This window comes from Carassius auratus, linkage group LG28B (assembly GCF_003368295.1).
Source record: "Carassius auratus strain Wakin linkage group LG28B, ASM336829v1, whole genome shotgun sequence".
Classification (NCBI taxonomy): Eukaryota; Metazoa; Chordata; class Actinopteri; order Cypriniformes; family Cyprinidae; genus Carassius; species Carassius auratus.
Window position 1 is genome coordinate 396,938 of NC_039293.1, and position 27,008 is coordinate 423,945.

The 27,008-nt window shown below is 36.6% G+C and overlaps 1 protein-coding gene across 1 annotated transcript in view; it reads right to left on the reverse strand.

The window, feature by feature from the left end:
- Positions 1-12,648, reverse strand: part of LOC113067523 (nuclear factor 1 X-type-like) — a 29,686-nt gene extending 17,038 nt beyond the window's left edge. Inside the window, exons 1-7 of the mRNA XM_026239907.1 lie at positions 12,573-12,648; positions 11,759-11,920; positions 9,238-9,312; positions 8,643-8,754; positions 8,207-8,242; positions 7,389-7,516; positions 6,597-6,671 (exon numbers count right to left, since the gene is read on the reverse strand). Coding sequence (XP_026095692.1) covers positions 6,597-6,671; positions 7,389-7,516; positions 8,207-8,242; positions 8,643-8,754; positions 9,238-9,312; positions 11,759-11,920; positions 12,573-12,648 — 664 coding nt within the window. The remainder of the gene's footprint in view (positions 1-6,596; positions 6,672-7,388; positions 7,517-8,206; positions 8,243-8,642; positions 8,755-9,237; positions 9,313-11,758; positions 11,921-12,572) is intronic.
- Positions 12,649-27,008: the final 14,360 nt, after the last annotated feature.

Below are 27,008 nucleotides of genomic sequence, written 5' to 3' on the forward strand. Positions count from 1 at the left end.
AAGATATTTCTAGGGTTTTTGGTGAAGTATAGAGAAGCCAATCACTGCAAAAAAATAAAAAATAAATAAAATAAAAATGCTATTAATCAGTATTTTGTCGAATTTTCCAGTAAAAAAATAAAAAAATAAAAAATCTTTAACAACATAAAAAAACTATATTTTTTTAACCAATGAGATAGAAAAATAAACTTAAACAAAAAGAAAAAATAAATATTTTTCATACACCTCTGTCAAATTGCTTTATCTTAAGAATGTAAAATATATATATATATATATTAAGCATAAATGTCACTTAATGTAAATAAGATTTTGACTCAAGTAAATGAATCTTGTTTCAAGGATGTTAATATAATTCTACAGGAACACAAGGTGAAACGCTGCGTAAGAACGGTGTTTTGGCAGTGCGGACAGGTCCAGGGTGTGAGCTTTGCTTTGAAGCAGTGGAGTGCAGGAAAGAGCGGGATAGGGGTCAGGACAGGGCCGGGAAGGGAAGGGGCTCTATGCAGCTGTAAGTGGGAAAATAGATGCCACGACAGCAGATCCCATAATAACTCATGTCTGTCTGTCTGTCTGTCTGTCACTTTCAAAGCACCAGATCTCAAGGAAAGAATACAGTATCAGAGCATGAATGTCAGGTTTTCTCTCAGCTTTTACAGTGACGTTTTAAAGAACACTAAGAAAAATAAAAATAAAAACGCTAGTGATGCATCAATACAAACACTACATCAAAAAAGTTTGGGTCAGTACAATTTTCAGTGTTCATAATGTCTCTCATGCTCACCAAGACTGCATTTATTTGTTACAGTGAAACAGTAATATTGTTAAATATTTTTATAATATAAAACAACTGTTTTCTATTTGAATATATTTTAAGATGCAATTAATTCCTGTGATGCAAAGCTGTATTTTCAGCATCATTACTCCGTCTTTAGTGTCACATGATTATTCAGAAATCAATGTAACATGCCGAGTTGATGCTCAAGAAATATTTCTGATTATTATGAATGCTGAAAACAGATTTGCTGCTTAATATTTTTGTCGCAACAAGATAGAAAATATATATTAAAAAACTGCATTTGGAATAGATGTTTTATTTATTCTCCAATCTGACTGACCAGAAACCTTTGAAAGGTAGTGTAGAAATTGATTAATGTGTCTTATTTTAATGCTAAATTCCCTAGTTTCTCTTCCAAAATCTCAAGATTTATAAATATACAGTAGTATAAAATGCTTTATATTTTAATATTGTTAACATTTTATGTGCATCCCACTTACACAAATACAAGTATTAATAAATGGATAACCCTGCTTAATAGATACCATAATTAGCTATATTAAAAAAAAAAACTACTGGTCCTCCAACTAAGCATTAAAAAAGTCCAAAAGCATTACAAAGAATCTAATGTCTTCAAATCCACAACAAAATACTTCTGCCATTAGTTAAGAGGTGAAAAAGAGACCACAATCTGCAATTTAAATGTCAGTGAGAAAAATGTTTAGCCATATAAAAGCAAGAAAAAATCTATTCATTACAGATCACTAGCCAATTAAAAAAAACACTCTACAAAACGAACTAAATAAAGTCTGCTAAAACCGTACATCATAGCGTAAACACATTTAGTTTACTAACTTGTCTGGTTTATGTGAATGTGTGTTCAGATTGACTCCAATTTCAATCTACTCGAGCGACCGCATTACTAATGCCAACCGAACAGGACGACACGTCTTCACAAACCAAATGCAAATGAGTAAATAAAGGTAAATGCTAGCTGTGTACAGACTCTGACATGCAAACACTCTTAAACTTCACCTGGGGAACCAAATCAGAGGCTTTCACTGGACTTTTCAGAGCCGAGGGAAAAAGTCAAACACAAGCGCTTCTGTTCCAGTGGCAGTCATGCCAGCAAACAGGAGGACAGGCTCGAAGCGTGATGTGAGAATGATGAGGGAAATGAAAGCAGAAAGTGTGTGATGGTTTGGTCTTCTCGTATATAACGCCACATTAATGTGTCGTCCTGATCCTATAAATGTCAAACTGAGGCTGCAGGGCTGCTAGCTTCAGCTGTCCTGAGTTTGGCAGAAACACGGCCAAACATGTCAGGACTCAAGAAGGAAAGGAAAAGGAGTTTACCATCAAATCCTGTGGTTGGTTTTGGGGGAAACAATTATCCTAAGTGGTGCAAGGATTGGCAAATTAAAAAGCAACACTCTCTGATAAAAAAAAAGGAGTGTTGTGCAATCCAACAAAGTGTGTTATTTACACAAGATCACCGAGAATATAGATATTTTTAACAAACAAACCGCACAATAAATCATTACTTAAGTATCTGTGTTAATTTGGGAGAGCTAAACAAAAGTTTCCTGTAAAGAAGACAACATGATTGTGTACAGCAACAAACAAAAAGGTTTAATATTAATTTTAATTATATATTAAAACCTTAATATATAATTATAAATATTAAAATGAGAATTAAAGCCTAGTATCTTTTTGTTTGTTGCCGCAAATACACACACACACACACACACACACACACACACACACACACACAGAGAGAGACACGCATACAAAAATGTGTAGAATTAATATTAATAATACTGTAAATATTATAATATAATCATTTAGTATTCTTAACATTATAAGGTAAGTGAGGTTGTGGCTATATAAAAATATGCATCTCTGTAAGGTGCTGAATATCACAGCTAAAACACACCTTTAGAGTTGCAGCTGACAGTTTCCATGATCTTGCACATTAGCGTGTGTATTTGTGTGTGTGTGTGTGTGTGTGGTAAAATCATGGGTTATGTATTATTTCTCTGTGTCTCGTGCCAGCGCAGACTGGCAGCCAATCAAACGCTCCCGTGACCTTCCAGTCTCGCCACGCTAACAAGCTGGCCGCCAGTCAAACCTTGACCTGTCAAAAAACGCCATATATAACACCTCCTTACACTACCCACACACTCTTGAGCAGACACACATTTACCATCCAGCCATCAGAAAGTGCCTCCACAGACACACGCAGAACGTCACAAATCCAAGAACAAATCACTTCTGCCATGAACTTACAGTAATAATACACACGGGTTCCCAAGGTCTTTGTCTAATGTTTTCTTCTTTTTTTTCAGTTGATTGATGCCAATTAAATAGTTTCAAGCATTTTAAAAAGTTGTAGATTTACTATGGAAATTGTGGCTTTTTCAATTGATTGATTTTGACTGAAAAGTCCAATTACTTGCCACTTAAATATTTTCTAGAAAAAAAGGTATTTTTAAAAACAGACATTTGTATGATTACTTTGAAATTAGTAGTAAAGTAGTCACTTTACACTTAAGAAGAACATTTCCTTAGCAATTAATGTTATGAAAAAAGTTATATTTATGAGAGATGCTTTCATTAGTCTCTTAATCGATCTGTTTTTAGAAATAATTTGTCATTTTTCACACAAAAAGACTATCTGCTTGCCAAATGAATATATATATATATATATAAGCAGCCTAGCATAGATGAGAGCAGAGAGGGCAGCAAGTGCCCCCTTAATGTAAACAGAACAGAACCAACATAAAAGTATTGTGGATATCATTTTATGTTCAATAATTTAGTGTCAACATTTTAGAAATGAGTCTGATTCAGTGGGGAATCATAAAGCCGAATCCTGATTGATGAGAGGAGGAGCTGGGGATGGAGAGGGGTAATTAGATATTGAGCAATGCAAAAGCTGCTGATAATATTGAAGGGTCTTATATATGGGTGCTGTGGTAGATGTCACAGTCCTATAGGTAGACGTGGATCAGCTGAGAATCAGAACTAATGCCACGCTTGATAATTCAATTAGAAACTTTCATTATACATTTTTTAAATTATTATTTTCATTCATTTTAAATTAAAAAAAGACAGATTTCTTGCCAGCTGAATATCTATTTAAAAAAGTTACAATTACAATGGATTTTTTATTATTATTAATTTCAGTCATTTTACAAGCAAAAAGACCAATTAGATGCCAATTAAATATTTTTGAAAAGTCATATTCACAATGTAAACTTTCATAACTTTTTTAAATCAACGAATTAAAAAAATAATAATTTTACACACTGAGAAAGACAAATTACTTGCCAGTTAAATATCTTAAACCATTCAATACACTAATTCAAAGTCTCTGCCTAACTTTTCTAACCCTCACATTTTTTCATATATTTCACGGTTTCCCATGCCTCTGCTGTCTGAACCTCATCATCAACAAAACGTTCACAAACAGATGTTTACAGACAAAGTGTCACAGTCTAACAAGGTGAAAGAGAGTGCAGGAGAATGATAAATAGGGGGATGATATCCGTGTCAGTCCAGGGCGAGAGAAAGAGATGGGGGCGTATGAATGAATACGCCGGGCGACACCAGATTTAATGATAAATGACACCGTCACCTTGCAGCGTTGCCAGAGCCTCATTCAGGTAGTGAATCACCTTTGGAGCATAGCACGGTTCACACTCTCACACACTCACATGCGCTCGCCTTCATCGGCGTAACAGATGTCTTCTGTAACCCAGTAGCTCCCAACGCTGTCGACACATGGACGAGCCATCTGGAGCAGAGCTCTGGTGCTCCACAGACTGTGTGTGTGTTTCAAGTGTTCAGGGATGGGGTGGGTGGGTGTAAATATGTATGTGTGTTATGTATTCCCATGACACTAGGAGCACCTGAGCATGCTGGCATTTTTTGGTGGGATTTACCCATGTTACCCTAGATTAAGATCTGTGACTGTGTGTTGATCATGACGGGGGCGGCAGTGAATGTGATTAGATGTAGGTGGACCCTCGGGCCAGAAACGTACCCTGTGCAAATACACAAGTTGCCGTTGTACGTACACAGCATGCATTCTTGCATTACTGTCACTATTCTTGCGTTATCTATTTTGGCATACTTGAGGGGCTGATAGAGTTACCTTCAAATGTCTGTGCTATTACAGTCAATATGAAACGCCCCGTCTGATGGATTTCAGAGCGAAACAGGATATTCAGCGACAAACAAATGTAAGCTCGGCCCTTTTTTATCCAGTGGTAATTGATTGGACAGTGAAACATTGTCTTTGTCTTTGTATGACAAAATAATAAAAATAATAATAACACTTTTATAAAAACAATACATTTAAATAAATGCATAAATCTAAAAAATAATAAATGTATAAAATATACATATTATATAATACACGCAAACACGTAATAAATATAGTAATATAAAAGGACATAATATTAACAATAATATAGAATATAATAAATGAGTATATTAATATTACAACTAACAACATTTTCACATACAATAAATGCGTAAAATAATGAAACACATTTTTAATACAGCATTACTACATTTTTATCCTTATAATTAATAATATTACTGTCACATTATATTATTTTATATGATACATTTTTACATTTGATATTTTTAATATTATATATTTTATGTAATATGTACATATTATCTTAGAATATATTATAACTATAAAATATAAAATGTATATAAAATATAAATATTGTATAATTATAATAAATAATCCTTATCATTATTATTATTTACAAAAATAAATATATAAATGGTATAGTAATAGCAATAATATACAGTAGTAATAAAAACAATTGTAAAATAATATTATAAAATGAATGCATACAATATATACAGTACATATTATAATCAAATTAATGCTGCCAAATGATAAATCTTGATTAAATCGCTTCCAAAATAAAAGTTTTTGTTTACATAATATATGTGCGTGTACTGTGTATTATCGTTTGACAGTACATTTAATACATTATTTTATTACATCTTTATTTCTTAGGAATACTGTGCACTGACAAATTTTGTACAAAAAGTGTAGGAAAGTCTATTGGGAAAGTAACAAAAGTGATCATGTCAACAGTTAAACTAACTTTAACTTGCACAGCAAAATTCTCTTAAACCGTTGCTGTGGTGTGACAGTTGAGCTAAAAGAGAAGTATTTGTGGTGTCATGTCATGAATTGCATTCAAACAATTTGTGGATCGCAATGGGGCATGAAACCGAGCTTGTGTTTGCATTCGCACACTTGTGTAGAATATATTTCAGACGTTACAACAGATGTATGCAGGATTGAGATGTCGTAGGCGTGCTGAATAAACAGCTGAGATATTGCTTATAGCATGTAAACCCCTTTGTGCAGACACACACTAATTACAATAAATCCTGCATGGAGAAGAAACAAACAAAAACGCTAAGTAAATATCTGGAAAGGCCTGCTGCTGTACGCAACACAATAGTCCGCGTTTGTAAGTGTTCATGTCTGGGAAGTCTGTGGAAATCAGGATTTGGACTTCTGCTTCAGTCCACAGGGATCCTATGTCACAATCTAACACAAACAATGGATGTACGGAGAGACTTCTGATGCACAAAACCAAATGAAAGCACATTCACAGGCCACAGAAAACCCGCCACCTCCGAGCACCGGGAAAAACAGCAAATCAGAGAGAAGAGCTGAGGTGTGTGATGCGGCAGAGAGGTTGAAAGACAGACAGAGATAAGAGACACATTTCATTACACTTGTGTGCATTATAATATGAGGGTAATGTGGTCTAACCATGGTAAGGAAACTGCACGCCATCGCTTTCGTGTTTTATCTTCCTCTCCTGCATACTGGCCAAATGGTGCTGCACTGAAAAACCCAAACAGGGGAAAAGAATAGAGTTAACAATGACAGAGAGGGGGAGAGACTGAGATCAACTGGAGAGATGGGGGAGATTTGGGACCACTGTTGAATCGTTATCAATACATCATCACTATATACACTTAAAAAACATCATATGCATGAGGATCTCCTAGAATCAAGTGCACCAAAACATTCGAGGTGAAAAACACACAAGTCCCACAAAGCGTCCAATCAGCAGCTAAACTATGAGGGTGGGGCAGAATATCAAATGAGCATTGGCTGAGTCACAATTCACATAAATACTATGCAATATAAAAATGAGCGCATCATAACTGGAGAGATTGATGGGTTGATGGATAAAAGGGAGGAAAAGTCTGGCCCTTCACACAGCCCTTGTGTCCACTTATTCAGTGCATAAATGACTCAAACATGAGTCCCAGTTGAATCTGATTATAGATTTAGAGGTAAGTCAGAGTATACAAATTTAGTTAATCTATTTTAATTTAGTTAAAATAATCTGGCAGCATGTTTTACACTAAACATCTATTCCTCAAAGTCTCTTTGTCAGCACAAGTATGGCGTCTACTCTGAGTACTCTATGTAGACTTTGATTGGTGCATCTCAATATAAACAAATATGTTTTTTCATCAGCAGAGGTCTAGATAAGTGGTAGTCAAGCAGAGCATGTGAAGAGCCAGAGGGCTGCTGGGTAAAGAGCCATACCTGCATCAACATCATTGGGCCAGCCGCTGGCCTGGGACACTCCAGGGGCAGGGGAACGGCCCGAATAGAAGACTTCATCCACCGGGCTCTCCATCTCACTGTCATCAATCGATTTACGCTTGTTGGAGCTGAAAGAGAAGAGAGAGAAGATGGGGGGGGGTGTTTTTTGTTTTTTTTGTGGGGATTGGACATCTGGAAGATTTGCATGTTGTTGTATTGTGAAACCTCTGAAAATTCCTGAATAGTAATGATGCAACATAATTAAGATTAATACATGAGAATGGGAATGTTTTAAAGAAATAGTTGAACATTTGCTGAATATTTACTCACACCCAAGCCAAGATGTAGATGAATTTGTTTCTTCACTGGAACAGATTTGGAGAAATGTAGCATTCGATCACTTGCTCAGCAATCGATCTTCTGCAGTGAATGGGTGCCGTCAGAATGAGAGTCCAAACAGCTGATAAAAACACACCACACCACACCACTCCAGTCCATCAGTTAATGTCTTGCAGAGGATCCATTTGTGAGCAAGTGATGCACTGCTACATTTCTCCAAATCTGTTCGGATGAAGAAACAAACTCATCTACATCTTGGATGACCTGAGGGTTAGAAGATTTTCATTTTTAAGTGAAGAATTGCTTTAAATACAACTTCTTACACTATAAAACCATTACAACATAAATCTGTAAGCTTGAAACCATCCACTAAAAGCATCACTGTTTGAAGAGCACAGGTTATCTTAGCAGAATGAGACGTTAGATGAGCAAAGACAGCAGAGCTTGAAGTGAATCAGACGACAGGAAGTGTGGAGTACCTCCGCGGGAGACTGGCATACAACTCCATCTCAGTCCTGCAGCGTTTGAAACATGACGAGACAAGACAAGAGAGAAGGGACAGGAGAAGAGAAAGATAAAGAGACAAAAATGACAGCAATCAAACAGATAAAGGTGAAAACAGTAGGATAACAGATAGACAGAAATATATACAGACAAGGAGGAAAGCAAGATCGTGTGAGTGCTACCAACATTCATTAAACTAGAGTGAGATCGATTTGTAAAGTAGACGTGCAAGAGTTTATTAGTATATAGTCAGAAACGTACCAAAGCTTAAGGCTTATATAATGATATATGCCAATATAATTTTACTTTAGATTTATATTTTAGAAGGGAGCCCACTCAATTTCAAAAATATAAACAAATCCTGGTTTAGAATGAAAGGAAAGTGACCTCTGAGTGTGTGTGTGTGTGTACCTGGTCGATGGTGTGGACGTTATGGAGCGGCGACCCAGGTTGATGTTGTAATATCCTGGACTGTCGAGGTCGGCCAGAGAGAAGTTGGGTCCGCTTGCTGTGGCAACTGGTGCTGAATTACACACAGACAGAGAGAAGTCTGATGAATCAATGCCATCATTCCTCTTTGTTCTCATCACAACATAATACAACTTTTCTTCATGTCAGATTAAGAAGAATAGAAATCACAGAAGATCACGCAAGCTTATTAAAGTCAGACACAAACTTGATCATGGTTTCCACAACAATATGAAGCTGCAAAACTGTTTTCAACATTGATAATAACGATTAATGTTTCGTGAGCAGCAAATCAGCATATTAAAATGATTTCTGAAGAATCATGTGACACTGAAGACTGGAGTAACGATGGTGAAAATTCAGCAATATTAATATATTGTCTTATTTGTAGGCTTTTTTTGGGAGGGGGGCTTTTTATTTGTATGTAACTGTTAAGGTGATTTTAAGGATTTATAATAATAAGGAAAGCCTCTTTCGTTTTAATAAAATGTTGATATTTGCAGCTGCTGATCAGAAAGACGCTGCTCGTGGGACTTACTCTGGGACACACGGACCAGCTCCGCCACGTTCCATACGCCTGACGTCACGAAGCAGTCCTGGAAACTCAAGTGCCCTGGAGAGAGAGAGAGAGAGAGAGAGAGAGAGGCCAGAAATCAAAACACTACACCGACAAATTATACTGAAAAAAAAAAAACCCTGAAAATCCCCATATTTACTCATCTGCACCTGTCAAACACACGCACACACAAAATAAACTGAGCTCAATTGTCATAAAAAGGCCGGGAGCATATAATTACAGTCATCGGTTGGCATATGTTCTCCGTCTCGTAGGAATAACAGGCTACCCTGTACTTATGGTTAACTCCAACCCAGCGCTCCAATCTCAGCTGAAGCTTAACGAGGACACTAAAAATGCTTTATGTCACACTTAAGTATGTGTGTGTGCGACACTGCATACAAATATACAAACGTATTTGCTTTCGCTGTGCATATGGGCTTTCATATGTACTTTTGTGTGTGTGGGCAAAACGGGTGAATGAGCCATGCTTCCACACCCATCTGTAGTGCTGGCTGAGGTCAGCGTGTGTGTGTGTGTGTGTGTGCAGGTTAACCACAGCGAGGCCCCGGGCATGAGCTCAGTGTCGCCCGCGCTGCAGCCATGTGGTTCCCATCAGCCAATCATGGAGTGATTTATGAGCGTTCCACCATTCTCCGTCACAGCCGGCCTAGCAACACTTCACTATAATAAGCTTGGATGGAAATCGCTTTCACTCACACTCCATGTTTGTGTGAGAGTCGGGTGCGCATGTGACCTTATTAACGTAAATAAAGCAGATTACGGTATCAATCGGCACTGTATTTGTGCGTATGGAGGTCCAAGGAGAGCGCGGCTCACCCACGGATCCATCTGCTGACTGGCAGGCGGAGTGGAAAATGGTGGCTGGCACGTTGATTGTGGTGGGATTTCATCACGCCGTTTCCACCATTGCTAACCAAAGTTTGCTCGCTCGCGGCCTTTAATGACAACTTCAGATGTGATTCTATTGAGTTTAGGTGGACTGCTTCGTGAACAATCAAGGCTTCTCAATAGTTTTTGCAGAATTTTGAGCATTAGCAAAGAAAAACCTTGTAGAAGAACCATTTTTGGGTACCAGAAAATATGAATAATGACTTTGCAGTGCAGAAGAACCATTAATAGTTATTGTACAAACCTTTCAGTGAACATTTCTTAAATAACCATTTCGGAGTGGAGAAGCCACTATAAAAGAACCTTGTGTGCAATGGTTCTTAATGCCATAATAGAAAATTCTTAAAAATTGGATTCAAAAGGATCATTTTTTATACCCTAAAGAAGCTTTCATTTAAAAGTTCTTAAAATAAAATTTTTTCTTAGTGTAAAAAAATCTGAAGGACAAAATGGTTTCATGGATTTTGAAGAGTTCTTCATGGAACCATAGACTAATGTTGTTCCAAATCTGCATGACCTATCTATCAAAAGTAGTTTAGCAGAAGGTTGACACTTCTTTTAAAGTGGTGAAAACTTTCTTCCGACCATTTTGTGTTTCAGATTGGAACACTCTTAAAATGGTACTATAGTCCCATAAAGAACCTTTCCATTTGATTCTTAAGAGTGGAAAAATATTCTATATGGTTAAAATGTTCTTCACACTATGAAAAAAAAAAAAAAACGTAACCTGTAAACTCAAAAGCTTGAGGACTTTATGTACTTTAAACAAACGTGATTTGTAGTTTTAGCTCTACAAACTCAAAACAATAATATTTTGTACTTATGGATTCAAGTTCATTAAGCTAGTGATACTGGAGTTTCAGTTTGTTTAGCAGTCTGAAAAGGTTACATAGAAATAATTCCCAAACAGAGTTTGTCTGACAAAAAGTAGTAGAATGTTTATAGTGTGTGTCAACTCCTTTTTGGTCCCTCCAGACACCTTTATATTAGAGTCAAATGTATTGAGTAAACAAAGACTTGAATTTCTGGGTTGAATGGCATTAGGTTGTAAAATTCTTTTGGAACCTTTGAGTGTGTGTGTAGAGAGAGAGAGAGAGAGAGAGAGAAGAGAGAGAGAGAGGAGAGAGAGAGAGAGAGAGAGAGAGAGAGAGAGAGAGAGAGAGAGAGAGAGAGAGAGAGAGAGAGAGAGAGAGAGAGAGAGAGAGAGAGAGAGAGAGAGAGAGAGAGAGAGAGAGAGAGAGAGACATGTGTGTGTGTGTGTGTGCTCTTGTTTTTGTGACATATCAGGACACAACTCTGAATAATGACATGGGTATGACACAGGTATTACAAGGAGAGGGTGACTTATGAGGACATAACCCATGTAACCATTTTTCAAAACACTTCTAAATCATACAGAATGAGTTTTTTGAGAAAGTAAAAATGCACAAAGTTTCCTGTGAGGGTTAGGGTTAAGTGTAGGGTTGGTGTAGGGCCATAGAATATACAGTTTGTACAGTATAAAAACCATTACGCCTATGGGATGTCCCCACTTTCCACAAAAACAAACATGCGTGTGTGTGTGTGTGATTTTTTGTTATGCTTGACCCACCATTGGGCGGAGGTTTGATGTCTGCTTCTCCTTGTTGGTTGGAGTTATCCGATTGTCCAGATTCTGCAAAGCGGACAGAAAGAGAGAGAGAAAGAGAGGAGGGGGGGGGGGGGGGAAGAGAGAAGATTAAGCATGGGACGGCTGGGTTCAGTCCAGAGGTGCCTGAATCAATTAGCAGATGTAGAACATTCTATATATTCTCTGCCAGCACATATTCAATGTAGCGCTGAGACGACACAGCTGGAAATGAGACATACAAAATGTGCTCCGGTTCTGGATCATTTACATGATATTCAGACAGAATCTGGACCTTTATACGTGAAATCTGATGTTCTGCCTTGTAGTTAGTTGGTATTTGACTAGTTATACAGTATTGTTCAAAAGTCTGGCAATGGAAGGATTTTTAAAATGTTTTTTAAAGTCTCTTCTGCTCAACAGGGCTGCATTTACGTAAATAAAAACAGTTTTTATACTTGTTTAAACTTTGAGTTGGTTAGTGAACAAATGTGTAGCTAGAGTAACTCAGATTACACGGATTTCAGAAGAAAATTCTGCCTAGGTCGATAAACAGAGATGATATCATTTGAATATAACAATATCAATATCTAGACATAAAACCACAAAACAGTCTTTCGACCATGAAACAAGATCTTTAGTCCGGCAATGCAGACCCCAGGTGTGTTAAGAAACACAACTGGACTTGGTCAGCTGGGTCCAATGAAAAACACAGGCGAAACAAACTACCCGCACTGCTGTCCATTTTAGGCTTGAAGTTGCACTGCTAATCTAAAATCTATAAATCTGCGAAATATACATCCGAGAGCATTCTGGTGAAACCCAACTCTGCTGTATAGCTCATAAGATGTAGACAAAGGCTGGTGTGCAGCCATCGAGTTGTTTGGACAATGTCTCCGTAGGCTTTTTATCTTAGAAATTATAGTGATCTTGGACCGAGACCAGACCCCTGCGGCTGTTTGAATTGGCCGACACTCACTGCCCCTTTTTTTCTATATGCACTGAGGTTCTGACTAACTATAGACCTTAAGAAGGATGTCACTTGGTTACTTTGGCCTTTCACGTTCAGTCTGCAGTGAGTATTGATGAATGTTTCACCTCTTTAGCCAATTACACTTAGTGTTTTTAGCATGCTTGCTAGTTGCTAGGAGGGTCCTGGATAGTCGCTTGCTAGCCCAAGTCAAAAGAGCTCACCCTCCTATGATATTCTTGTCTGTAGATTTGCCTCGAAATTTAGCAGTAGTGCTTTTTGGCCTTAGCATGCACCGCTAATTATGTGCAGCAACAGAATGTGGTTTGAAAAAACCAACACTATACGTTTTGAAGGAAAAAATGAACACGACGGCCGCCTCTTTGCTTCTTTTCTCTCTCTTGCACCCCCTCGTTCGCTTGCTGCTGTTGTTGTATGGAATCCTGGCAGCCATCTTAGTGCTTGGCAGCCATCTTAGCATTGGCGGTACCAGAGCATTCCAGCTAGCTTACAAAAGCACCCACACACAGACGCACTCCTCTCAGAGAGAGAAAACCACTCCACCAACGCGCTATACGCTAAAAGCCTCGCAAATGAAGGTTATTTTCAGCTACTTGTGCTAAACGCTAATTGAGGGGGGAATCGACTGCCGCCGCGTTTTGTTCGCAGATGCACACGTACTGATACTGTGAGCTGATATGTAAGTAAATGTGCTTTAATCGACTCAACTGGATGTAAAACACTATAATCAACTCTCAATGCAATCTATTTCTAAGTGTTATATATTGTATTCCTTACAAAAACTACAACAGTGGTACCATGATGGCAACACATTGGTCAATGATTTAAAGGGGCTTCGGTCCTGGTCTTTCACCTCAGTCCACTGAAAAATCTGATTAACTCCTAATAATATGTATTATAAAAAATAAATAAATAAATGTATAGATAATACATAATATAAATACATTAATATTTTTTTATTTGTATATTTTTAAAGAAAAACTTTATTTTATTTTTTTCCAATAAATGTATCCATTTTAATTTTTATATTAGTTTATTTTATTTTTTTATTGTGTGATTTGTAATTTAAATTTTATACATAATTATATGGCATTATCACATTATTAAAAAGTTATTTTAAGACGAATTCTGTGACAAGAATCTAATCAGAATCATTATTCCGTTAAGTTCATTTTAATACCCGCACTACTGATGGATTCTGTGAATTCAAAATAGCTACAATCCCGATTGATTAGCGCCCTCTAGTGGTGTGGAAGTATGAAGCACAGCTTAAGGAGACATCTCGGATGACCTCCAATCCAATTACATGGCACATTAGTGAAGCTCACTATGCAGAACTGGACACGAGTGAATGAGAGAGGCCGCACTATTGGGCACAGACAAAGCGCAGATGAGCAGGGGGCCAGATCATCAAAACTCAAACACACAAAGGAGAGACTGTCCATTATTAGAGCACAGACTCCAGCCTATGGAGTCCAATCAACACTGTTATCAGCATGCAACCACACACACACATACACACACGCAGCTACTGCATCCAACAATGTTCATGCTAATCCTTATCTTCCCAGCACACACAGTCAAAGGACCCCTGAACACACCATGCCAAAGATACTAGGTGACACACATGCGCACACACACACACACACACACACACACAGTGGCAGTGTTTTTAACATGACAAAAGTGTCTTTACAATGGTAGAACACTTCTTGAGTAAGTTTCAAATGAAAAACCATTTTGACAGGGTATTTAAACCATCCCTAAACAGCAAGTGTTGATCATTCACACGCCCATTTCTTAAAAGGAGCCATCTAATGACTTGTTTAGCATGCAAATATTCATAAGCGACTGCGTTTGTGAGAGCAAATACAAATTTGCTATTATAATCATGATTTGCTTTGTATTGTGAAACTTAATAGACTTGACCTGTAGGATCTCTGTAAGGTTTTTTACTTAGGTATCCTTCACTTTATTGCTCATACTTTGTGTTAGTGAACTGAACAAACTCCAAATCCTGAACAGGATCTTCCTGGTGTCACAATTAACGCTTCACAACTAATCATATCAGTTTACTGGGTATTACTTTGTTAGCAAATATAATTATAATGCGTTCAATTTAACCCCTGCCAAAAACTTTATTACAATCTACAACATAACTAAAACAACATTATATCAACCAAAAAGCAATGTCAAATTAAATTATGCACTTTTTTCTTTTCTTTTTTTAATTCAGGAATAACAAATAACTGATACATTAACATTCAAACGTATGATTTAAATATATATATATATGAATATTAAAGAAATTTAAACTTTTATCCAGCAAGGATACATTAAAATGATCAAAATTATCAGTAAAGCTGTTTATAATGTTACAAAAGATTTCTTATATCTTTTTTTAACTGCTTTTTTTTTAACTTTTTTATTCATCAAAGAATCCCGAAAACAAAATCTAAAGGTGTTCATGAACATTAAGAAACACATTGATAATTAGAAACGTTTCTTATTAGAATGATTTCTGAAGGATCATGTGACACTGAAAATGAAAAAAAATGTGATCACAGGAATAAATTAGATTTTAAAACAAATGAAAACAGAAAACAGTTATTTTAAATTGTAATAATATTTCACAATATTACTCTTTTTACTATATTTTTTATAAAATAAATGCATCCTTGGTGATTCTTTCCTGATGTCTTTTTGAACTTCTTTACCAATCCCAAACTTTTGAAAGATTGTGCGTGTGGAAAGTTAAAGAAGAAACTAAAAAGGGTCAATTTTGAATTATATTAACTTCAAATGAAATCGACCCAAATGTATCCTTGCCCTAAAGAGAAAACATTACTTCTCTGTGTGTGTGTGTGTTTTAGTTGGAGAGGCATGTTAGATCCCCTGGATTCAAACGTCATGGCTTATGATGACAAATACATGGAAAATGTATACCGCATGAAAATGTGCCTGAAAAAAAAAAGATTCAAAACCCAATGCACGCCTCCACACCTTAGGTACACACACACACACACACACACACAGCGGTGCAGAATGAAGAGGCAGCACAGCTTTTCCAATTGGGTTTTGCTTAAGAGGTTTATCGGTATGTTGCTAAACATTCTGACCTTTTTTTTTAATCCGTAATGCGCTTAAAATGTTCCAAACCCTCCTAATCCCCACGGCGATCCCACACAGATGTTCTCTGAGCTCTTTTATTGGACTTTATTTGAGTATTTGCCCCCCTCCACCAGCACTTATTTATTCATTTCCTATCTTATGAAAGCACACTCCATCCTGTGCCCCGCGCCCCCTCAGCCCTGCGTTTCCCAGCAGCCCCTGCAGCGACTCAAATCTGGCAGCTTGCACTTTTAAAGGGGGTCTATACCTGCTCCGGACCCCCCCGGCCACGCATTTGTAGATTAATATGTATGTGGACGCTCACGGGGGGGCGGATATGAAATGTGAACATGTAATGAGGCAGGTGTGTTTGGAGTCTGAATGTAAGCGCGTGTGCGTGCGTGTTAATGCGTGTGCACAGCCTCATGGGTATTACGGTGGGAAACTGGCCATGGATTTGTGTTTCCTCTGGCAAATATGTCTGTGAGCGTGTACGTGCATTTGTATGCGTTTGGGTGAGCGCATGCATGCTGTTGATGCAATCGCTAGCCGCACACATTGCATATTAAACATCATGTACATGATTACAACATGCATATCCATGCTAGAGGATGATTTTAATTACCCAAAAATAAAAACTTGGTCATTGTTTACTCACTACAAACTCATTACAAACCTGTATGACTTCTTTTCTTCCGTGGACCTCAAAAGGAGACGTTTAGTACAGTGTTCAAGCTGCACTTTTACACACAGTGTATGTCAATTAAAAGCCACCCACATTACTTTTATGCTCCTCTAAGCCATAAAAAAATTAATTAATTTTGACCTATAACATAATATATGAGATGTATGGACTATTTTTATATGGTGCTTTAATGTCATTTTTGGACCTTGATAGATAGTTACCTGAGAAAAAAAGCAGCCAATAAAATCCTGTTTATAAATTACTTTGAAAATTTGTTATTTTTGTTACTTGTTTTTTATTTATTTGTTTGTTTTGTGTTTACTTTGCTATATTAATTAAACTTATGAAAATTTTATTTCCTGTGATTTAATTTAATCTTAAATTTAGCTGATGCAAACTTCACTATCAATGTTGCAAATATACAAATTAAAAGCAGTGTTATTTTAGTACTGTTTATATACTATTACAGAATTTATTAGTTTTGTAAATTATTTTCATTTTTTTTTTCAGTTTTTGTCTTAATTTAAGTCATGTGTTTTTGTCAATTTTATTAGTATTTGTTAATATTTCTATTTGCCTTAATTTTTTAATTCAGTTAAAATTTTTGTACTTTACCTTAAACATATTTGATTTCAGTTAGTTCCAAAGTACATTTTAAGTTTTCATCTAATATGTATATTTCATTTCAAAGTCAGATTTATTTTAATTTATGAAAATGATTTGTAATTATTTAAGTTAATAAAAACACACTATGAAGTCATGTTTTTGCATAACTTAATCAAAATGACTAGTTTCAACTTAAATTAAGTGATATGATATTCAACTAAATTTAATATAATTTAAGCTGAAGGACTTATAGTTTTATCTTATTTGATTCAACAAAAAAAATATAAGGCAGCAAGTGATTTTTGCGTAAATGATGACAGTTTTTATTTTCGGGTGAACTGTCCCTTTAAGGCCCTTGCGTGTTGTGTTTACGGCACACAAATGTAGATTCCCTACGTTTCTGTTTACGCATGTGTGTGTGTGTGAGTGTTTGTCTGGCCTGGGTCATGCCAAAGAGGAGCAGGTGTGTAGGGATCTGCCCTGCATCGTCCGTTGCCCATCTGTGTGCCCGTCTGTGCCCGCTGTGTGCCAACTACACACCCGGCACAGCACAGAAAGACGGCGAGAAGCAGAGCGGGGGAACAGAGACGCTCGCAACAGCAGCTTTAACGCTAAAGAAACGTGGACACACGGTATGGCTGAGAAATGAAAAACTGGAAGGGAAATTTTTTTTAAAGAAAAAGCGGAAAAAAAACAGACAGAGAGAAAGTTGGCGTGCCGCCCATCTCTTTCATGTTCTGTCCTCTTCTGGTCTGATTAGAGAGATGTAACCAAGCAGCTGGCACGGATAGACACAGTCTGCCGCTCTCAGAGGATAACGGCCAACGTCTAATCTATACATTTACTATGTACACACTTCAAAGACACACACACACACACCTTATCGTAATCTAATCCATTTACTATCCATGCAGAACTGAGCCGAAAGGAGAGCGATAACACACACACACACACATCTGTCCGTGGGTGTTTGTGTGCTGTGATTTCAGCGCTGTCGCCCCAATTAAGTGTCTAAAACTTCCATCTGTATTTACACTGATGCAAACGCTGGCAAAAGTTCAGTTTTTAGTGTTGTCTGGGGGAAAATATTATCACAGTGGAGATTCTGATCAAATCTGAGCGTGGAGGGGTGCAGTGACTCTCGATGGCCACCAGGGAGCGGAGGACACAGAAAAAGAGGGTTTGCTGACCTCAGGAAGGTAAACGTTGGCCTGAAATAAACTGTGTTTAGAGTAAAACATATGTGGTCACGGTGAAATGGCTTGGGAGGGGAGCTGGAAGAAAATCTGATGACGTGCTACACCTCAAAGAGAATCTAAACGACTTTCTATAATGTTTGCTTTCTTTTGAAGTCCCAGTATATACTGCTGTTCAGAAGTTTGGGGTTGTAAGATTTTATGTTTTTGGAAGAAGTCTTTTATGCTCACCAATGCTTCATGTTAAGAGATGAAAATCTGGCCATTGATAACTCGCTTTTGTGTCTTTCCAACCCTGTTTAACTTTCACTCTCCTGTGGACGTTGAAAGGAGACGTTTAGTACAGTGTTCAAGCTGCACTTTTACAGACAATAAAAGTAAACGCAGACAGATGCCATCAAAAGCCATCCACATGTCTTTTATTCAGTATCAAGTCTTCTGAGCTGGTCACCTGAGTAGCAACTACAATCCTGTTCCTGAATGATTCAAAAAGAACTAAATATCTTTAGTTTTTAACCTTGAGGAGTTTACATTGTTTTTTCTTAGGTTGTGTTATTTTATTCAATTTTATTATTTTATTCAAGTTTTTAACCTTGAGGAGTTTACATTGTTTTTTCTTAGGTTGTGTTATTTTATTCAATTTTATTATTTTATTCAAGATTAAGGAAATGCCCCCCCCCCATCATCTTAATTTCAGCTTTAGTATATAACCACTAAAAATCTAACTTCCACAAAAGCACACCAATAGTGAATGTTAACTTTCTAAGTAGGATTTTGTCTGGATGACTGTTTTCATGTGAGAGATTCATAATCACAAAAAAAAAAAAGATTTCAGGAACTACAAATCAGGCGCAACGTGAAATATTGGGGTTCTGAGATGATTGTTTACAGGCAGAAGTATGTGCAGTATGCTAACAAGTCAGCTTGTATATCAGAGTATAAAAGATTTGAGGATGATACGAGTGTGTGTGTGTGTGTGTGTGTGTGTGTGAGGCGGGATCTGCCAAATAGAGAGACTGAAACCGAGAGAGAGACAGACAGGGAGAGAGATATGTCTGAGCTGTGGGAACATCCCATCTTGCCAAGAAAGTGAAGCAGAGGGAGTGTAGAAGGAAGAGTGAAAGAGAGATGTATGTGCTGGCTGAGATCACAGACACTGAGAGAGAGAGAGAGAGAGAGAGAGAGAGAGAGGTTGGGGCGACGACCATAATACCACGATAACACACACTGTCACAGCACTCACTCCCTGACTTTACATCTCCATGTCTTCAATACTTATATTATGGCTCACAGTAGAGATCGAAATATTGAAAGCAGAGTGAAGCTAACAGTGAGAGCTATAAAATTAAACGTCTCATTTAGCTGTCCGCACCACACTAGGTGCGTTTCCATTCAAATTGCGCAAACTGAAATTGTGAATTGAAAATATGCCACTGAAGCTGATTGTGGCCATTCAAGTTAGTGCTTGAGTTCATTCCAGCCACGACACAAATGTTTCTGAAGCAGCTCTCTGTGCTCCTTCTGTAAAGATACACGCATACACCTCCTTTAAATAATTAGAGCTAAAAAATCGGTCAAAATCCATTGCCACGACTTATCGCGACAGGCAAAAGGTTACGTTTTAGTTGCATTGGTTAATGGAAACCCCGTCATGTGAATACGAAAACGCGAGTTTACAAAATAGATTTTATATACATAGAAAGCATATTAAATGCAAGCAAACAGTCTAATTTAATCAAATAAATTGTCAAAATATTGTTGAAATAATTTTCCTCATTTAGCGTAAACATATTTATGTAAAAATGAATAAACCTCTACTTATTAAAATATATAAAACAAGACTTGTTTTAACTGTAAATTTAAGAAGTGTCCTTTAGAAAGCTAACTGAGTCTGAAGAGTGCTTTAGAAACTAGATAAACACGCAGTAAATTACTCTGCAAACACACTGGATGCACATATTAAGAAACAGACACTGTAGCTGGTAGCTTCACATGTCAATCAGACGCTCTCTTCGTGTGGAAACGGACACTTCTTCTCCAGAACCGGATGTAAAGTGGACCAGGCTTCACGCCGAGACTCGACTCTCTTTTTGTTTCAGGAAGTCCATCTGGTTTTCTTGTGTGGTCTTCCCTCTTCATCACATCATTACATAACACACACACACTATAACCATTCACACAACATTTCTCTCCAATGAATTCCAGCGCAGCGTTTCAATAACACAAACCAGCCTAGAACTACATCACGACTGAAACCCAGTGAACTACACAAATAAAGCCATGAAATTCAGAGCGAAATCACTGCGGCAGCTGAAAACCCTTGCTGGAGAAGCGGAGTGGATTTATTTGGGCTGGTAAATGCAGATAATCACTCCAAACTGAGTGGAGGTGTTTTATGAGCGCTGTAAAACTACACACAAGCACATCAACACACGGCTGTTAAAGAACGCATCTGCTTATTTGAGCTAATGAGGGTCTGAACAGTAGAAAGACACGGAGAGAAGAGCATGGGATAGAGCTGACGAATGAACTAGATAATACTTTACTTAAGCTAGTCAAGCTATCCTATTGGACAATTACAGTTAGCTGCATAAGCTAAGTTGTTTACTATATTAAAGGTATGAGCTCAGTATCTCTTAAAACACGTTTCTGAGAATGTTTTGCATTGAGAATAGCATTTGTCTGCCAATTACAACTGGGGTGATAGCTGGATGAACTTACACTATTTCGAACTCATAAACTAGAATTTATAAAATATATAGAATTAAATTAAATTAAATTAAATTGGTTAAGGAAAGTAAAATCAAAATTGAACGAATTTGAAATCTAATTTAAATTTCAGAATATAAAGTTTAAAAAGTGATGTGAAATATTCCCAAATAAAAGTACAAAGTACAAATAAAGTTAAAGTTATAAAATTAAACTTCAATAAATGCAACAAATTAAATAAATAATAATAAAAAAACAAAGCACATAAATTGACTAAAATGTATCTCATTTAAATATAAAAAAGCTAATTCATAATAAATACTATTAGTATAGTATATAAATCATACTAAAATAACCTTTTTTATTTGGTTGCAACATTAATGAGGAAGTTTTTTCATCATAAATATATGTAAGTACCAAAATGACTAAAATTAAAACTGAAATAAAAAATAATGATAAACGGGGAAAAATGCCAAATGCTACTAAAATTAAAGATTAAAAAAACTAATAAAAATATAAAAAAAAGCCAATACATAAATATCCTATAATAGTATTTATAATCCTAGAATACATTTTAATTTGTTAATCTGCAACATTGATGAAGCTTGGTAATTTAAAAGCCTAAAGCTAAAATTAAGATGGAAAACAATGAAATAAAAGCATCTTTCAGAAGTTGAAATTATATAACACAAAATTTACAAAAAGCTAAAACTAAGCATGATGAAAAACATCAAATGAAGTTATTTCAGATGTCACCAGCAGCCTTCGAGTCTCGGAGCGGTGAGACATCCCACCTGCAGATGGCGATACAGTGTGACAAGTTCTTTCGACAACTGCACTAAAAATGGAGAAGTAACAGATTGGGTGAAAAAAAATGTAGCAGTTCCTATGTGTCCGAGCATGATCTCATGATCTGATAGGGCAAACAAATAAACACGTCTCCACTTTCTATTTTCTTTAAAAGCCTTGAGTGTCAGCCAGGCTCGCACACACACACACACACACACACACACACACACACACACTCACTTCCTTCAGTTACGTTCCCAATATCACAGCACAGAAAGATTAGCTGAGAAAAACCCACGACCCGAGCAGACAGACCTCTTCATGTCACATGGAGGAACGTGAGAACGAGATGTTTTCCTCAATCTCTCACGAACTTGAAGAGTCTGTGAGGAGAAACTATACCTAAAAGTCAACTATACCTAAAGTGAACCCCATTTACTTTCTTAAGCATGTGATTCTAATGTAAACTGCACCCTCAAGTGGCTTTAAGGTCATTTCTGTGTGTGATTTCAGCTTTTAACGGCTCACCATCGATCCTCGAGCTAATAGATTTCCACCATGTATCAATCCACTTATAAAAGTGAACTAATGTAATCTAAGCCGGTCTGTATGGGTGCAGAGTTAAGCCTGTATCTCATCTGTCTTTGGGCCTGTTGGAGCAGATAAGACGTTAATGTTCTCGGCTCGTTCATCAGGACGGCACCTCCACGATAAGAGAATATTAAATCAGATCCCGTGTCAGGAGGTCATGCGTCAAACTCATCCCGCTCATAAACAGCAGGTTAAATCTCTCCGTCTGTCTCGCAGGAATGAGGAGCGATGGCATCGTGCTCGCTGAGAGGAAACAGAATCCGACGGGAGGAAAGGTGGAAACTGAAGAACACCTCAGACTCAGAAAATCTGTCACAGTCATCCTCCAAACACCTCGCTACAAAAGCTCTTATCTATACAGTGAAAGTGGATACACCCTAGAGAGCAACATGAATGTGTTTTTCTATTCCGTTGCACTACAGTGTTTTTCTGTGTAAATATGTGCTGCTAGATGGACATGTTTGACTGTCACGCTCATGTTTTGCAACATCCCGCAAATTATATTCTTCTAAAAACAAAGAGCTCAAGGTAAAGTAAGTTCAAAAATGGGGCCTTGTGTTTTTTCCTCCTTCCCACTGCCCATGACTCCTGTTTTTCAAAGCAAATATGTTCTGAGTGAGTGACCCCTAGGGCGGCTTGATTGAGGGAAAAAAAAAATAATTGTGATATTTCAGATTAAAAAAATCTGATTGTGAAATAAAAAGCAGCTCTAGGTTTGCTGTGTTTATTTGCAGAGCTTAACAATTTGGGTAATATTTAACAAGAATATGTATTATTTATTAATAAATAAATGTAATATACAAAAACTTTTGCTTTTGTAATATTTACATGTAAAATAAAATAAAAATAGCATTTAAAAATGAAAATGACAATTTTTAATTAAATACAAATATTACAAATAATTATCACTAATGAAATATTATTGTAGAATAAAATGAGCATTTGATAATAATAATATTAATATTAATAATAATAATAATGATATAATAATAATAATAGAGTTATCAACAACTATTACTATTGTAATATTTGACTAAAATAAATTAACATTTACTATTAATAACAAAAATAACAAAAATTTTAAATACATGTAAGATATTATATATAATGTATAAAATATCATATAAGAAATATTACTATTGTAATATTTGGGTGTAAAATTAAAAACTAGTATTTAAAAATATAAAATATAAATCTAGTAAAAATCATTTTAGTTTAGAGTACAAATATAAAATTACAGTACTAATATTCCTATGGCTCTTTCTGTGCTATTATGGCTCTTCTAAGGCTATTTATGGTCTTAAGTTATGACATTTCAAATGTTAAACCAGCAAGTTTTTATATTTTAATCATAATACACAGAGAGCCATTTAAGGTTTGTTTTTATTATTGACAACAGCTGGTTTATAATTGCATTTCTTCATTTCATTAATATTTCATAATCACATAAAATCCATATCGCAATTTTGTTTTTAGCATTATTATTATTATTTTAAAAGTATTTTACCTCATAGGCATCCATGCAATTTATTACTATATTTTGAAGCTACCTGACAGCTTCGCATGAGCAAATACTGAATTTAAGTTCTTACTGTATTTACAGAAAATCTCATCACAAGCAATAGTCACCATCTGCTTTCATTGTATGATAAAGACAAGCCAATATATTCTGCTAAATGGCTTATTTGGTCTTCAATTTATAAATCACTGCATTCAGGATCATAAAATCATTTTGTGTGACAAAAATGTGCAAACAGAATTTTAATTTTGTGGTGTACTGTCCCTTTAAGAATCTCACCCCAGGAAGACAATTCAGTGTGAAGTGCACAAATAAACAAGCGTACTGTATCTCACTGAAGTAACACACCTCCAGCAATCTTACCAGCTAGATTAACAAAAGCGCAAAGTGTTTCTCAGGAGAACAGGAGAGTTGCAAGAAAGACTAAAGAACTTTGGGAGCATGTCGACAGGGTGGAGAGAGACAGACAGATAGAGAGAGAGAGAGACAGAAAGACTGAGGTATATGTTGAGACGAGGGACTGCATCTGTTTGGCTCCTGCTCCATCGGAGTCTAGTGTTTCACACTACGCCTCTGGGATCTGCCATTCCAGCCAACGCTTTATGAAAAACAGCTTTGGAAAGAGATAGAGAGAGAGAGTGAGATAGAGAGAGAGAGAGATGGGAGGACAAGGGGGTGAGACTAAAACAGGAAAAGCAGAGGAGGTGTGAGGGAAAGTGATGGAGGAAAAGAAAAAGTGGGTGGAGGGATGCGACAGCGAGACAGAAAAAGAAAACCAGATGAAAATCCGGAGAGACGTGTATGTGTGTGAGCAGAGACCTGAATGAATGAAATTAAATAAGACTGACAGGCCAGAAATCCTCGGGAGCTACACAGTTCATTAGAATCTGACGAATTCTTACCCATTTTCTGCACTTCTAATTTTGAGGGAAAATCTGTGGAATTCTGTCTGATGGAATTTTTTCTGTACTGCAATGTTGTGGAATAGAATTCTGGAATGGAGCTTAATGTTCTATGCACTTACTGCTACAAACATGACAAAATATTGACTAATTAGCATTGCTCACATGATCAAGAGAATAAAATCAATGTTAGCAATGCTAAATAACTGACATGAAAACAGTTACAAACTTTTTGTTTTCTTGGCCTGTACGAATCTTTTGGAAATGTAATATATGCACCAACCACCTTCCTAAACTTATAATGTTGTCAACTAAAGAGAGAAATGAAGGGCTCCCTACAGTTTCCCTTAGTTTAGGCTTAGTTCAATGTTTGAAATGTATAAATTAAGAGTACACAACTGTACTGTAAAATAACTTTAGTATAACACTCAGTTTTTTTGTTGTTGATATTATTACTATTTTATAGACTTTTTAAAGTAAAAACACAATTACAAGACTAAAATGTATTTTATACATATTTTCTTCATTTTCAAACATTGAACCACATTGACATAAACATTTAATTTAAAAACTGACATGACAAAATAAAAAAATAAAACAAAATAAAATAAATACTTAATTGTTTGCGTTACAGTGAAATATTACAGTGTATATTTATTATTATTATTATTATTGCTAATAATTATTATTATTTTAATAGTTCTGTTGAAATGTAATCACAATTTTCGGACAAACTTTGAGGGCCTATCGGAAAGAAAACAAACGTAATTACACCCCCCCTCCCCCAAATCATACAGTGCTAATGAGTTCACACGCAAAACTGCCCCTGAGCTCTCAAACCTGTGTTAGAGAGTGAAATGTGTGTATTTATGATAAAATGCCAGCCTACGACACAGGAAATGGGAAAGTCTGCTGAAATGCACTCAGATAAAACAAACTGCTGAGAGAGAAAGAGAGAAATGAAACTGTAGAGTGAGCGAGCGGCTTATTTTAATGAAGCTTAATCAGAAACAGAGGAACTGAGCAAAGTTTACATGTGCTAATAGCAGCGAGTGGGAGGAACTGTACTGCACACACTGAAAACTACTGCTATAAAGCTGCCACCGACAAAAAGGACTGGAAGAATCAGATTGCAAAGGTTGGAAATGCGCTTTGTTTATGATTCACTTTCCTCCCTCTCTGCTCTCCTCCAGTGCCTTCGCTTTTTCTCGGCCTCTTTTTTTTCTTTCTCCTAACTACATCTTATGGTCATGCGAATCAACAGAAGTCTATTAATATAAAAACCAAAACTTGAAACATCAAACCAGACAGAGAACACCACCATTAGCAGGAAATGAATGAAAAAAATGCAAAGAAAAAACTGATAGCTAAACAAATATGTCTTGAACTGGAAAGGCCATGTCCTTCTTTCTATAAAACACAACAGCATGTAAGTTATGTGAGTAAAATTCTTATTAATTTTCTTTTTTTTTCTCCAGTCAAGAAAGCCCTGATGATAAAAGCCATAAGTGAGGCAAAAGCTGTTTAACTGTACTACACTACCCACAATCCTTCAGCAAAACCCAGTCAAAGGCATCTAAACCACAAATTATATAACATACCTTTAGATATATTTACACTATAATCCACGGTTTTATATTGTGTCACTGTTAGTAGCATCATTGAAAATGCTGCCTGCAATGAATTAATGCACTATAAAAATACTATTTTATACTTTATTATCTGCTTATATGTCTTGTGGCGTGTGGCCCTGCTCTTGAACTGAACTCAGTCTCATCTCCAGGTTGCGTGAGCCATGAGCTGATGTAAGCAAGACCTCCTGAAGACCTCTATCTGTCTCTATCACTCCCCCTAAGCTCTGTACTGACCGCCTTGCCATCCCTCTGACCGGGTCAACGGCCCATGTCGCTCACATCTCCTCCTCCTCATCCTCGTCTTACAAACCTAATCCTGCAGAGCTTTACATCTTAAACCCTCCAGAGCTTGAGCACTTGAGATACCAAAGAAATTAAAAAATGGTTCTTGAGTGTACAAGCTGAATCAATGACATGATGACTGCTTCTCATCTAAACACTCTCAAATACGCTTGTGTATCCCACCCTCTCTCTGCACCAGTCAGATTGCTCTCTTTTGCTC